This window comes from Dreissena polymorpha, chromosome 10 (genome assembly GCF_020536995.1).
Source record: "Dreissena polymorpha isolate Duluth1 chromosome 10, UMN_Dpol_1.0, whole genome shotgun sequence".
NCBI lineage: Eukaryota > Metazoa > Mollusca > Bivalvia > Myida > Dreissenidae > Dreissena > Dreissena polymorpha.
This window is the reverse complement of record NC_068364.1, coordinates 44,984,585-45,000,111: the sequence shown is the minus strand read 5'-3', so window position 1 is coordinate 45,000,111 and position 15,527 is coordinate 44,984,585. Positions and strand designations below refer to the sequence as shown.

The 15,527-nt window shown below is 35.9% G+C and overlaps 1 protein-coding gene across 3 annotated transcripts in view; it reads left to right on the top strand.

Moving 5' to 3' along the window:
- Positions 1-15,527, top strand: part of LOC127848246 (la-related protein Larp4B-like) — an 86,991-nt gene that overhangs the window by 9,878 nt on the left and 61,586 nt on the right. The window contains exon 1 of one of the 3 annotated variants that reach the window (XM_052380590.1): positions 1,435-1,536. The exons of the other annotated variants lie outside the window; for them this stretch is intronic. Within the exon in view, the coding sequence (XP_052236550.1) occupies positions 1,471-1,536 (66 nt within the window). The 5' untranslated portion in view covers positions 1,435-1,470. Of the gene's footprint in view, positions 1-1,434; positions 1,537-15,527 lie in introns of those variants that run through there. 3 annotated transcript variants of the gene reach the window in all.

Below are 15,527 nucleotides of genomic sequence, written 5' to 3'. Positions count from 1 at the left end.
ACAAATGTGCCAAATGATTTTAAAATCTCATAATGAATGACATAGTTATAGCCCAGACAAGCTCATTTATGGCTATTTTTTACCTTTGAACTCAAAATGTGACCTTGACCTTGGAGATATTGACGTAATTTTTTCGTGCGACACACCGTCTAATGATGGTTAACAAATGTGCCAAATGATTTTAAAATCTCACAATGAACGACAAAGTTATGGCCCGGACAAGCTTGTTCCGCCAGCCAGCCCGCCAGCCAGCCAGCTCGCCCGCATTCGCCAATCTAATAACCAGTTTTTTCCTTCGGAAAACCTGGTTAAAAACAAATATATTTGTTAAACCACTGAATAATTTAAGCATGATAAATTCACAATTTTTATACGCCCGTCTATGACGGGACGTATTATGGTATACCCCGCGTCCGTCTGTCCGTCCGTCTGTCCGTCCGTCTGTCCGTCCGTCTGTCCGTCCGTCTGTCCGTCCGTCCGTCCGTCCGTCTGTTAATGTCGTACGCTACGTCAAATATCCTTTGACAGATTTTCTTCAAATTTTAACACAATCTTAATATTGATAAACCCTGATCCCCTTTCGTTTTTGACGGAATTCTGAATTGTCGTTCCAGAGTTATGGGACTTTGTTCGTCAAAATTTCGTGATTTCATTGAATGTCCTACTGTAGCTCAAATATCCTTCGATGGATTTTTTTCAAATTTCAACACAATCTTAATATTGATAAACCCTGATCCCCTTTCGTTTTTGACGGAATTCTGAATTGTCGTTCCAGAGTTATGGGACTTTGTTCGTCAAAATTTCGTGATTTCATTGAATGTCCTACCGTAGCTCAAATATCCTTCGATGGATTTTTTTCAAATTTTAACACAATCTTAATATTCATAAACCCTGATCCCCTTTCATTTTTGACGGAATTCTGAATTGTCGTTCCAGAGTTATGCGACTTTGTTCGTCAAAATTTCGTGATTTCATTAAATAAACTGAAGTAAAAAAATGATTCAAAGGGTTATTTATTACCTTACTACTTCATTGGCGAACGACGGGCGTATCATGCGCTCATGGCGCAGCAGTTTATTCCCAAAAGAGCCGTTTCATCGAAGCAAAAATTCCCAAAATGGCCAATTTTGTCGATAAAAACTCCCAATTTGGTCAGACTCCTTTTCCCAAAATAGGCAGAAAACCCCCTGTTTCAAATTTAAAGAATAAAACAAATTATGCTTTTTTAATTATCTCTGTCTCTTTAAAAAAAAATAAAAGAAAATGGTCATTCTGAAATGTGAAACACCCCATGCAAGTGCATAGGCACTCCTAATAAATGATACCAAAAAAGCAAACTTTTACAAATTACTTAATTTCCTTAAATAACGCCAATGTCATTTGTAAATCTGAAGTCGTTAGGTTCACAAGGGATTGCGTCTATTTTCTCTGATCTTTACTACTAGACTTCGGAGGCTGTTCCCATGGCAAATGACAATACAAACAATGGTAGAAACCCCCCAGCAACCAAGCCTGTGTCACAGCTCTGCACCAATGGTGAGCAATTATTTGTAACTTCTTGCCTTTAGCATCCAGAACTGCTGCCATGTGGCTGCTGATTGCTGGAAATAATACAATATGTGTGCATGCATAATTTTTTTATCATGGGTCATCCTAGATGGCGATTGGTCATATCTTCATCTTTGCTCTATGGATCCTGCGATGAAGTTCTTCATATTTTTTCATAAAACTAGAAACATGGATAGATTGCAATATGGAGATTATGCACGTCATTTCATTTTGTTCCTGGTCAAGAATTTTGGTTGCTATGGCAACAAAATAAAATAAAATGTATACTGACAATGGTGGAGTTTCACCGGTAGGGGACAATATTGCTTGGCAATCTCTTGTTTTAAGTGTACTTTGTGCAGACCTTTTACTTGATTTTATCTGGAATCTGAGACTGCGTGAATTTGAAACGGTCAGAATAATTGCTTAGAATGTAAAGTACCTTAACAAGTGTGGTACACTTACTGGAACTGTCATGTTTCTGAATATTCATATTGGGGTCCATCAATCATTCTTCTATTAAGAATGATTTATTGGTTGGTTGTTTGGTATGACAGCTTTATGCCATTGGATTAAAAAGTGTTAACCTGAAACATCATGAATGGTCTGCTGTCTGGAAAATAAAATTTAATATTTTAAAAAGAAATGCATTTAGCATAGATTTTCTGGTTGATAGCAGGAGAGGAAACAAACAATATTTTATATAAGGCCTGATTGGCTTGTCAGACATTTTGTAGAGATGCATCAGGAATTGAATTGTGTATTATGCGGATACCAAATGAATTGATTCCTTTAAAATGTTTTTGGTTGCCATGGTTTTGACAAACAATTTTCTAACAATAATGGAAGCCTGTTCAAGTTTCTATTTGTTTTATGAAATTTTCTCAGTAATATACTAATGCAGTGGCAAAAAATGTGTTGGGTTTCAAGTCCTATTTGAATCATGAATGATTTTTCAGTGTCTTCTTTTTTGTCCTGATTGTTTGCAATTTCCACTTGTTGGAATAGAAAAAAACAATAATAAGTTAAGATTTAGTCCTATAAAAGTATAGTAGGGAAAAAAGATTCTTTTTAAATGTTTGGCAGTTGCATAAGATTTCGGGCACAGAAACACATGTTATTATTATTGTGATAAGTTTTATAAAACCATAGGCAATTAAAAACTCAGGGGAACAGTGAATAATTTTATTTGATGTTATTTTTGTAAACTGAGTTATCGTGAATTTACACCAGAAAAATGTTAAAACTATAAACAGTTCTTACAAAAAAAACAGTCACTTGCAAACACAAATGGAGTAAATGACATACAATTATAGCGAAACTGTTTGAGATTCTCATATAAAACATATTCAGTTTTAACAGTTTTTAAAGAATGATGCTAAAATCTAAAAGCTGTTATGATGTTAAATATAATATTTAACATAAGCAATTGACTAATTAAACAAGAAAATTACAATGTTTTAAAAACATGTAAAATGAAATTGCCTCACTGTTGCAGGAATGGAAGCTGTTATTAGAGTCATTGATAAATTTCTTGTTTCCATATCGGGAAAGAACCACAGTCAATCCTTATTTCTAGCACGAAGAAATGTGTGGGGGTGGCTATTTCATTTTCAAAGAAGGCGTTTGTTGTGTGATTGTTAAAAATATGAATGAACTATTTGAAATAGAGGTTGTTTGTGTATGGGTTGAGGTGTAGGTCTGTGATCAGATAATTGATTTGTCCTGGAGATTTTACACCAGTAATAGTGGGGGGTCCCTGGTGATGCATTAGACGCCATTAAATGGTGGGTAACCTTAGTGATGATTTGGGAAGAAAGCAGGTTGTCACTAAGCCTGTTTGAGTGGGGCTACCAATGTGCCTTTCTGACTTGTCAATTAAAAAAAGTAAAATCTTAGAAGAGTGATTTTACATAAACATGTTGATAAGTAGGCTCTCCCTCCCTTAACATGCATCATTTCAAAAATACGAAGCTATGCGATATGTGCAATAAGGAAAAGTGGCACACAATTATACCATATTTTGCTGTTTTTCAATGGGACAGACTCATGGATATTCTTACGATTGGTTTCTACTTTTACAGTCTTTTTTCATTTCAAACCTTCAGAGCTATAGAGATGCCCCTGTTACTGCAGGTCCAATGTTGGTATCCTTGCATGGTGCTATAGAGATGCCCCTGTTACTGCAGGTCCAACATTTGGTATCCTTGCATGGTGCTATAGAGATGCTCCTGTTACTGCAGGTCCAACATTTGGTATCCTTGCATGGCACTGTAGAGATGCCCCTGTTACTGTAGGTCGAACATTTGGTATCCTTGCATGGTGCTGTAGAGATGCCCCTGTTACTGCAGGTCCAACATTTTGTATCCTTGCATGGTGCTGTAGAGATGCCCCTGTTTCTGCAGGCCCAACATATGGTATCATTTCATGGTGGTGTAGAGATGCCCCTGTTACTGCAGGTCCAACATTTGGTATCCTTGCATGGTGCTGTAGAGATGCCCCTGTTACTGCAGGTCCAACATTTGGTATCCTTGCATGGTGCTGTAGAGATGCCCCTGTTACTGCAGGTCCAACATTTGGTATCCTTGCATGGTGGTGTAGAGATGCCCCTGTTACTGTAGGTCGAACATTTGGTATCCTTGCATGGTGCTGTAGAGATGCCCCTGTTACTGCAGGTCCAACATTTGGTATCCTTGCATGGTGCTGTAGAGATGCCCCTGTTACTGCAGGATCAACATTTGGTATCCTTGCATGGTGCCGTAGAGATGCCCCTGTTACTGCAGGTCCAACATTTGGTATCCTTGCATGGTGCTGTAGAGATGCACCTGTTACTGCAGGTCCAACATTTGGTATCCTTGCATGGTGCTGTAGAGATGCCCCTGTTACTGCAGGTCCAACATTTGGTATCCTTGCATGGTGCTGTAGAGATGCCCCTGTTACTGCAGGTCCAACATTTGGTATCCTTGCATGGTGCTGTAGAGATGCCCCTGTTTCTGCAGGCCCAACATTTGGTATCATTTCATGGTGGTGTAGAGGTTTTGAAGAATTGATGCAAAGGTTGAATTTACAGATTTTCCCGAGGGGAGTGTCTAGGTAAATGTCAGAGACATTTTATCATAATCCATTAGATCCAAGCGATTGATTGATATTTAATGAAATAATGTCTTCTAGCTTTTGCAGTGAACTGTTGGATAGATTTGCCCATTAAATATTAGATATGTTCCTCTAATGGTTGAGTGGGTGGTGTTTTCATTTATTGCAATTTCAAGTATAGTTAGTTTGCAATAGTTAAGTATTATTAAGTGTTTATAATATGTTACAAGAAAATGTTGGCCTTATATTACTTTCAACCACTAACTGCTTACCTTTTCTGCAAAGGCTTTGTTACACACTTGTAGTTATCATGTTTTATTATTATATTTTTTATCTTAAATGCAGGGGTCTGACATGGTTCCAAATTTAGGGAGAAGTCACATCTTTCAAAAGCCAAAATTCACATCTTTCAAAAGCCAAAATACTGGAAAGTGATATTTTGGGGGAAAATGATACATTTGCCTTGAAAATTTTGTTCTTGTACATGATGTGGAATGACTTTAAGATTTTTCCCCAGGCTTTTTCCATTCCATTTTGGGAATTTCGGTTGTGAAAAACCCCATTTTGGAATTATTTTTTTTCTGCAAAACTGGCTCAATTGGGAAAAATAATCGCATGTAAATAGTGTTTCTTATAATTCAAAGAAGCTGTTAACTGGGAAATAACAACTATTTTGATAACATATTATTAAAATTTTATTTAATATTAAGAACATTTGTGATAAGTGCAAGATTTTTTTATTGGATTTTTGGGAAAGGGCCTGGCCTTTTTTATGTCCCCCACTATAGTAGTGGGGGACATATTGTTTTTGCCCTGTCTGTTGGTCTGTCTGTTGGTCTGTTTGCGCCAACTTTAACATTTTGCAATAACTTTTGCTATATTGAAGATAGCAACTTCATATTGGGCATGCATGTGTATCTCATGAAGCTGCTCATTTTGAGTGGTGAAAGTTCAAGGTCAAGGTCATCCTTCAAGGTCAGAGGTCAAATATATGTGGCCAAAATCGCTCATTTTATGAATACTTTTGCAATATTGAAGATAGCATTTTGATATTTGGCATGCATGTGTATCTCATGGAGCTGCACATTTTGAGTGGTGAAAGGTCAAGGTCATCCTTCAAGGTCAGAGGTCAAATATATGTGGCCCAAATCGCTTATTTTATAAATACTTTTGCAATATTGAAGATAGCAACTTGATATTTGGCATGCATGTGCATCTCATGGAGCTGCACATTTTGAATGGTGAAAGGTCAAGGTCATCCTTCAAGGTCAGAGGTCAAATATATGTGGCCCAAATCACTTATTTTATGAATACTTTTGCAATATTGAAGATAGCAACTTGATATTTGCCATGCATGTGTATCTCATGGAGCTGCAAATTTTCAGTGGTGAAAGGTCAAGGTCATCCTTCACAAGGTCAATGTCATCCTTCAAGGTCAAACGTCATATAGGGGGACATTGTGTTTCACAAACACATCTTGTTGAGGTGAAAAAATCGCGCGAAACGCCGGATTTTGGGGAAAATAAGGAAAGTCTTAAATAATCAATTTATCATATTTTACTGTTTTTAAAACAAATTCAAGGCAACAAATAATTTAATTGTGCAATATTTTTCTACACTGGATCAGCGGAAAAGGCCTGTTTCCCTTCACTCATCAAATACTGTTTCCACATATAAAATAAGGAATTCAATGTCAAAGGTCTCCCATAACATGTTGCACGTGTCTGTACAAAACTGTGAAAAAAATATTGTTTTATTTATATGCTTAGTATTATTGACAAAGAAACATACTTTATCAAGTAATACAAAATATATTTACCACAGTACCAAAAACCTGACAAACAATTATTGTTCATGTATAAAAAGAAGTAATTTCCTAGCACACATCAAGGAAGGTGCCCACAGAAACTTGTTTTCAGAACTTCCTGGTACCTTGCGTGCAAATAAGGAAAACAAATCTGCTAAACAATATGATATAAACTAGAAATGACGCGGCAGAGGCCGACGCGTATCCCCACGCCGCATGTTTGACCCAGGGGCGCCCCATGGTTGGTAATTGGTCCACGCATAGTTGAGATTGATCGTATTGTCAAAAGAGAAGTTCAGTATCAATTAGAAGTGAATCAGTGTAGAAATCAAGACATTATAGTAAAAGGCAATTTTGGGTGGGTGTGGCCTATGTGGGTGGGATGCCCTAGGGTTGCTAATGGGGCCATGCATAGCTGAGATTGACCGTATTGTCATAAGAGAGGTTCAGTATCAATTTGAAGTGAATCGGTGTAGAAATGAAGAAATAATAGTAAAAGACAATTTTTGGTGGGCGTTGCCTATGTTGGCGGGGCGCCCCAGGGTTGGTAATGGGGCCATGCACAGTTGAGATTGACCTTAGTGTCATAAAGAGAGGCTCAGTATCAATTTGAAGTAAATCAGTGCAGAAATGAAGAAGTTAATGTAAAATAACATAAAAAATGAGTGAAATTCTCTGACCCGGCCCTGCCCCAACCCCCATAACTTTTGACCCAGGGGTCAGATCAAAATTCCGTCACTGTCACTGTAGCATATATGCTCATAGTTACCATATATGTTAGTTTAAAGGTTCTAGTGCTTATAGTGAAGGAGGAGCAGGTGGCCAGGAGGGACGGACAGACAGACAGACTCACATCAATACAATATCCCCACTTTTTCTCCGAAAAACATGGGGATAAAAATACATGGCCTCAATATGTGTGCTAGTGAACAACAACCAGTCTTGTCAGTAGTTAGTGATTCTGGTGACAATCTGAATTTTCTGGGGGACCCAGTCTGTGACCAACAATAGCAGACTCAGCTGAGAATTGATTTTCCGGAATCTGTATGTTCCAATAGCGCCTATGCTGACTGCAGTGCCTCCCCATTAGGTCCATTCAATATTGGTACCTTCAGAACGGTGAGCCTGGGAAAAGGTTGTTTGAAATGCTAACGTGTAACATATGGTCATGAAAATGAAACTGATTCGGCTAGAGGACGTGAATATTTTTGGTTGAAATTTTGAGTTTTTGTGAATTATAGGAGAAATTATTGAGAAGTATTGCTTAAAGACGGATATTTGTGGAGTACTCTGCTATGTTGTGATTGTTACTGGTGATGTATAATAGGGCCATGAGGTACCATATGGTAGTTTTTGTAATTGATTTAGTATTTTGTCAAAGGTTTGGTTGTCATGTTATATTTTTGTTACTGATATGTTGACAAGGTTCACTTTGATTGTCAAAGTTTTTGTTGGGTAGTTTGACTGTTCTATGTTCTGTTATATAGTCATGGTTTCACTTGGCATTTACTGTGGGTGTTGTTTTAAAGTATAAGTGATACAATTTTGATAAATTTTATCGCATTGCTTCTAGCATGGTGCTGATATCTTTGATGATAGTGTTGTTGAATGTAATAATGATGGTGATCATCATTTATAATTATGATGTTATTGATGATGGGAATGAGGATGATGATGATGATGATGATGATGATGATGATGATGATGATGATGATGATGATGATGATGATGATGATGATGATGATAGTCATGCGATTATGTCATTTATGATTATGATGAGGAGGAGGATGGTGATAATGATGATTTTTGAAAAAGTGATTTTTGTAGAGAAAAAGATAATGCAAATGTATATGATACTTAGTATAAAAGCGCTGTAACTGATTGACAGCATATCAATGATGCTATCCATTTAAAATTCGAGTGCTGTGATATTTGTCAGCTCATGATCTTGTAAGCAAATATAGCTTTGTCAATTGTCAGACCCACATCCTGCTGTCTAGTATAAATAGTATTTTGTTTTGTTCGCTTTAAAATGATCTTGAAAAAATTCCTGAACAGGATTGCTGAGGAATTAGGTTTTCTGCTGGTGCATGGTGGTCATTGGTGGCTGTGACACAAGTGTTTATATGTCTGAAGAGATCGTGCAACACTTTGTCAGTTTGCAATATAATTCCAGTTTTTTATAAAGATTTTGCCCTATATGTCTGAAGAGATCGTGCAACACTTTGTCAGTTTGCAATATATTTCCAGTTTTTTATAAAGATTTTGCCCTTTTTCCAAAACAGTGGAGATGAGAACAAAAAATATATATAAAAAACGATAGTGAAAAAATTAAAGAGTTTTTTAACTGAATTGAAGACAACTATGAGTTGACTATTTAAAGAAATTTTAACAATAAGATTCATTTATGGAATGTATACATTAAACCACCTCAAAAGTTGAAACTTATTTGAAGTGATTTTTGAAAGAAAAAAATCTTAACTTGAAAATGAATTAAAAAAAATATTGCAGCTATGTGGTTATACAGGCAGTAGTTGGCAATTATGAAAACCAGTATTTTATTAGTGTTTGCTTTCTCAAAGTTTGGAGTTGACAGGGCCAAAAATCTATTGATAAAATAAGCAGCCTTTAACGGTTTCCCAATTTACGAGATACGGGGAAGTCTTACTTTATATATCAATTTTTCTTAGGTTCCTAATATATAGGGTGATGGCTTAGGAAATATTATAATGGCAAGTCTTGAAGAAAATATTTATGGATGGCATGCTTAGACTTTCTTTTGTGACAATTTTGTGATTAGGTAATCTGTTGTCTGGGGACAATGTACACTATGCGGCCCGCGATTTTTGCCTAAATCACCGACACGCGGTGGTCATTATTTATTTTGGGTGAAAAATCACCGCGATCTCACGCGTTTCATCACGCTAGGTCGAGCATGATCACCGAGAATGCTATAAATATAATCTCCGCGGTGATTCACCACGATTCACCATGTTCACGGTCAACATGGTGAAGAACGATTTTCCTACATTACATGTACATGATTGTATAATCTTCACAAAGATTATAGCAATATGGGATTATTAGCATTGTTGGCAGATATAAGAGAGTAGCCTTTTTAAAATGTCAACATGTATTTCACACCCATGTCCCCGTCAGGTTATTTTTGTGTTTTAAATGCTGCGTATAAAACAAAACAGTGTTCGCACCTAGCTGTATGATACGGCACCTGGAGGAGTGATAATTGCGTTTTTGATTATGCAATTAACAGTTTGAAGCCATTGAGAACATATAACTGATTGTAATGTAATCGTCGTATTTTCCCAGAGTCTCTCGATTCCCCGATACATACGTTTCAACTGTCTCAATCATATACATGTAACTTCTTCCGTCTTTATCCATTACTCGATAATCCTGCATATGCCCGATTTCCATTTTAAAAGCAAATTCTGGTTAATATTGACGATAAGAGTCATAAAGAATGTCATACACAAATGTTCGAAATTATCAAATGAATTTCGGCATATGTTTCTATTTAAAGATTTGATGAAATAAGCGCCCAATCAGATCAGTTGTATTGTACATGCGTAAATCACCTGACACGGTTTGCACGTGTCGTGTACAGCTTTTTTTGTTACAAATTCTAGCCACAAATACATAGTGCAAATGAATAAATATTTTTGTTCTGATAAAAAGATTCGGAGTGAATACTCGTTGTAGCTGCGGAGAAACTTTGAGAACAAAAGAATCTGTAGCCGCGAACTTTGTTGGTTTTGAGAGCCGTACTGAACAATTTTTATTTCAACAAATAAAAGATATTGTTTGGAAATCAGGATTAGACATTCAGCAAGTACGGTGTTTACTTTCATATTGGAATACATTTTGCGATCTAATGTAATCGTCAATAATGTTGACATTAGTTAATAAGTTGAAATTTAAATCTAGTAGTCACCGCGAATCACGGCTATTCGCAGTGTTTGGCTATGATTCTACAGCTGATCTTTATCGCGAGATGGTCGCAGTGAAATCACGGCGGAATCACCACGAATCAACCATAGAGTGTTATATCTCGTTGAATCACCGCAATTTGCGGCGAATCACCCCGATTTGCCTCGTTGGCCCAAACGCGGTGATCGGTGATTTAGGCTAAAATCATGGGCCACGTAGTGTCTCAACAGAAGCACCAGGGTGTGTGGATGGCCAATTTCTAAGGCTTGGGCTCACTCCCATTGTGTTTCTGACAAACTCGAAGGTAAAAAATTCGAATCTAAGGGAAATAATAAGCTTTAAAGGGAGGTAAGTAATTAACCTTCCAAATTATATATCCAATTGATACTGAACATCTCTTATGACAATACGGTCAATCTCAAGTATGCATGGCCCCATTACCAATCCTGGGGTGCCCCCTGGGTCAAACATGGCGGAGTGGGGATACGCGTCAGCCTCTGCTGCGCCATTTCTAGTATACAGCTGTTCTTGTTATATGCTATTGGTCTGTAGTAAATGATGTAAGATCTCAGGCTTGCTTCGTCTGAATATTAATGCGTGGGAGCCTTTTATACAATGTAGGTTTAAAGTTATTTTCAGAAAGTAAAAAAAATTTGGTTAGTTTTTTTCCCCAAGCAAACTGTTCAGATACTGAAAGACAGGCTTTTTTCTCAAACCATTAAAAGTTTAATTGATAAGAGTTTATTTCATGGTTAGCAAAATTTACAGGAACACATTATTCTCATCAACAGCTACTATATCACCCATTGAAGATTCCCCCGACCCCAAAATTAAAATATTTTCCTTGTTTGAATTGTGTGTTGATTGGTGGATTGTTGAGCTATATAGTTTAATTCATTTGCATTTCAGAAGGAAAAGTATTGATTACCATAATTGTGGATGTTTTTTCAATTCTGTTTAAATTACAAAAAAAATGTGTTCAAACTTCCATCAGTAGTGTATCTAATTGCTTGTTAAATATTATATGTATCAGCATATGCAAGTTCTGAACCATATTATTATGTCATGGATAACAGCCAAGGAAAATATAAAACAATTCAACCAGTTTTAGGAATTCCATTGGTCAATATTCTAAGATGATGCTTAGTTTATAACTGAGTACGTAGATTGTAGTCAAGGGTGTGATATCTCTCCTCCGTTCAGCTGATTTCCTCTTTCAGTGTCAAACTTATTGTAGATGTTATTAACTTTGTTGGAATTATATATAATACAGTTTTGTTTTTTTCTTTGAGACCCGCAAAAGTTCGGTCCTTTTCCCTAGACGAATTCCCTCCCCCCCCACCTCTTACAGAGATTTTCCCCAAAACAAATATACACTGCAACGCCGATATATCGCAGACCGGTATATCGCGCTGTCCAATATACCGCGCTTTGGCTATGGCTCCCAAAAATCCCAGTAGCATGATCACTAAATGACATGTTTTAATCTGAGAATTCGCTAACATACTAATAGACCGGTTCTATCTAGTTTTAACACCCTATATTTCGTGTCTTACTATGGCACGCAGTGAAGCGTGAAAAACAGTTGATTAGTGACAGTGTTGTTTACACACGGCTGGGGTTGTTTTTAACACAGGCTACTATGTGCGCACTGCACAGGCTAATCTGGGACGACACTTTATGCACATGCATTTTGTCCAATGTTCACAGAACAAGACATATGTATATGAAAGAGGGAAAGGGGCATGCATTGGCTTAACTATTGATGATGCTTTCCCCAACAGCCAACATATCTGCACTGCTTTGAACTTGGATTGCAACCATTGCATTGAGATCCCAGCTCTCACAGTTGTCCTCTTGGTACTGACCATTTATTGATAGCATTTATTGATAATGGATGAGCATTGAAGTGTGTTATCAACTGTTATTTACCATTATCTACATGCACTGAGGTCTATTGACCTTTCATTCCATATTAACTAACAGATAAACTTGACACGTTTTGCATGAATAAGAAGCAATAGTTTTTCATGCAACTTAGGTGTCCATTTGGTCTTGAGTTGAGTTTGCCATTTCCAGAAATGAAGTATCAATGTACGCATGTTGGAAAAATGTGTGAAATTTTCTTGTTAGTTGATGATTGAGGGCAAAGCATACAAAATAATTGTCAACAAGTGTTACAAATGACAATACATGGCACTGTATTGCACCATCATAGAACCATACTTCGTAAAAAGTTAGAGTGACAATGATATATAAATGATAAAGTATTATATTACTTTTCATTTATTACAAATGTTCAATACTTGTGTAATTGTATACTTGACATTTGCATATTATCTTTAAGTGCAGTTTGAGGCACTTTTTGTATGTTGATGAATTTAGTGTGATTTGGTGCATTGAAACAGTGGAAGAATGGCCATAATTTAAGGGTAGTAGTTGTAAACATCAAACAACTTCAAAAGCAAGGGATCAATATAGTATCAATACTCCTTCAGCAGGATTGTAATAAAATACCAACATTCAAACAAATTAATCATTTTAAATCATTAAAAAAAATGTAGATTTTTTCAAGATTATGATTGGTCATATCAAATAGGAGCCTGCTAAATCCCTTGCCTATGGTTTGAATGAAAATCAATTGTGTCAAATGATATTCAGTATTAAATCTGTTTTAGTTAAACCCATAGCTCCATTAATGGTGGAGAATATGTTAAGGTCCTTGTGTATACTCTTAGTCTGAAATATGAATGATGCATATGCAAATGAAACCCAACATCTTTTCCTAATATATTTCCAACGGCCAGAAATAGGTGCAGTGGCGGCAGGATTTCTGTCAGAGAGCAATCTTCGGTGATGGGTTTGCCATGAAAGAAACACTTTAATGGAAATGGGAGTTTTTTTGTAAGAAAAGAACAAAAGTGGATCCATTTTTCACGATATTGTTTGATTGTAAACCAGAAAATATTTTGGGGAAAATTATTTTGCTATTTAACCTGTTGCAGTTTCCTTGACTCTTGTGGCTTTTCATTGATGAAATGAGATGGTGCATGGGAAAAAACATGCGATTTTCTAGACATATCGGTTTATTTGTCTGGCATGATGTAAATGTATACGCTCTGCACATTTTATGGGTCTTTAGAAAGACGGGGTTAATATTTTGCCATTAGTTGTCTGCCTGTCTATGATCTGTTACAGGCAAATCCTTTCTATGGAGATTAAATGTATTCTTTGACAGATTTTTTTCCATAAATGTTTTATAAAATGGGAATAAACTTTTTCAGAAATTATTTGTCATGAAGAACAATAATGAACAGTCTTTTAAGTATTTCATTAGGTTTCATTGTGAAAATAAAACTGCTCATACTTAATATTAAACCATATGATGTGTAAATTAATTTTTTCAAAATTTTATATATATATGCTCAGTTTGCCTCAGAAATCAGCGCTCTTTGGTCAAACTGTTTGCCAAGTGCCTATAGGTGCTGAGATTATTTTTAATCACATAATTGCCAAAAAAAGCAAAAACAAATAAACCAGGTATGAAACAAACATGATGGTAAGTGGACATTTAAATGCATATTTAATATTTAAAGTATGTTGAGTTACAAAGTGACCTGAATTTCAATACTCTTACTGTCCATATCTTCAAAGAGTTCAAACCTGAACAATGCAAACAAGTTACTTGTTTTTAAAAGCAAATCTATATTTTGTGAAGTATTTTTTATCAGATTATCCAAGATACGGGTTCCGTTGAAAGCATGCAATTGTATCTCATGTTTACATGCCAGTTACATTTCTGCATATGAACATGTAATATTATATTAGTAAAAACCAATCAAAGCTTTTGTTTTTCATGCAATAAAACATGCCTGCGGCACATGTGGCGTTTAGCCTTCATAATGTTAAACCATAACCATGTATGTGTGCTCATAGGATTTTTGCATGTTCACAATTTTCTAACCCTGGTTGACAGCTGGTGTTTGTAATTATCAAGGTTATGAGCTTCAAAGTGAAAATAGGTGTAATTATATTATTACAAATAAACGCGTATCAGAAAGCTATTTCATGTATAAAGTACCGTATGTACCCAAATAAATATCTCCAGGAACCTGACAATTTCGTAAGGAGGTGGGTTGGGTTAAGAGGGTGTTAATTAGAAGTGAAAATAAACTTATTCTTGCACATATGCCAGTATGGGAACACCATAATATTGTGACTGTGTGGCACGATACCTAAACATTTCAGTCAAATATTTCTGTTAAGTATGTAATAACATTTAGTTATGGATAATAAAGAGTTGATTGCATCTTGAAGTTTGAGTAACATTTTAAACATGGTCATGGATGGATTATACTGTAAATATTTAAAATACAGTATAATGTTTATGTTAAGTTTGTAATTACATTGAGTGTTAATGGAAAATAAAGAGCGGATTGCATCTTGAAATTTGTGTGAGATTTTAAACATGGTCATAAATGGATTATTATGTGACAGTAACAGTTATTTTGGAATAAAGACATTTATTATAAATTGTTAAGGCAATCTTACAAGAATAATGCCCTGAAGAGAATGAAAACTAATAAAGTTTTTACCATCCTTGCATAATAATGACCATTGCAACAGTTGTTTTTTTCTGACTAACAAAGTATAGGTGATTTACAATCTTGATTGGTTTGCTAATAATTTATCAGCAATTGGTTTGGTATTCATACAAAGGTTAAGAGCTGCAGGAAGTGTTGCATGGTCATACTCATTGGGTGACCTTAAAATGGTGTTTTGCTGTAGCAACAGGAAGAAATTGTTTGATCAAATTATGAAATTTAAGTGGTTAACTGGTGATTGGCTATTCCTTGGTGCATAACAATCCGTTCTCTTGCACTGCTTAAGTGAGTTTGCACTTTTTAAAGTGGTACTATATATCAGCTGATAATACTCCATTTCAAAGGTTTAAAGTGAAACTGTTTTCTAACATTTCTTTAGCAGGTCACATGGTTTTACATTTTATTTAAGCATTTATTGTGATTGTAAGTACATGTGTGCATCTGGGAATTAAAGGGGTATTTTCACAGATTGGCCTTTTTGGAAAATTTGAAGTTAGTAATTTTTTTCCAAAGGTTACCAAAAAGAG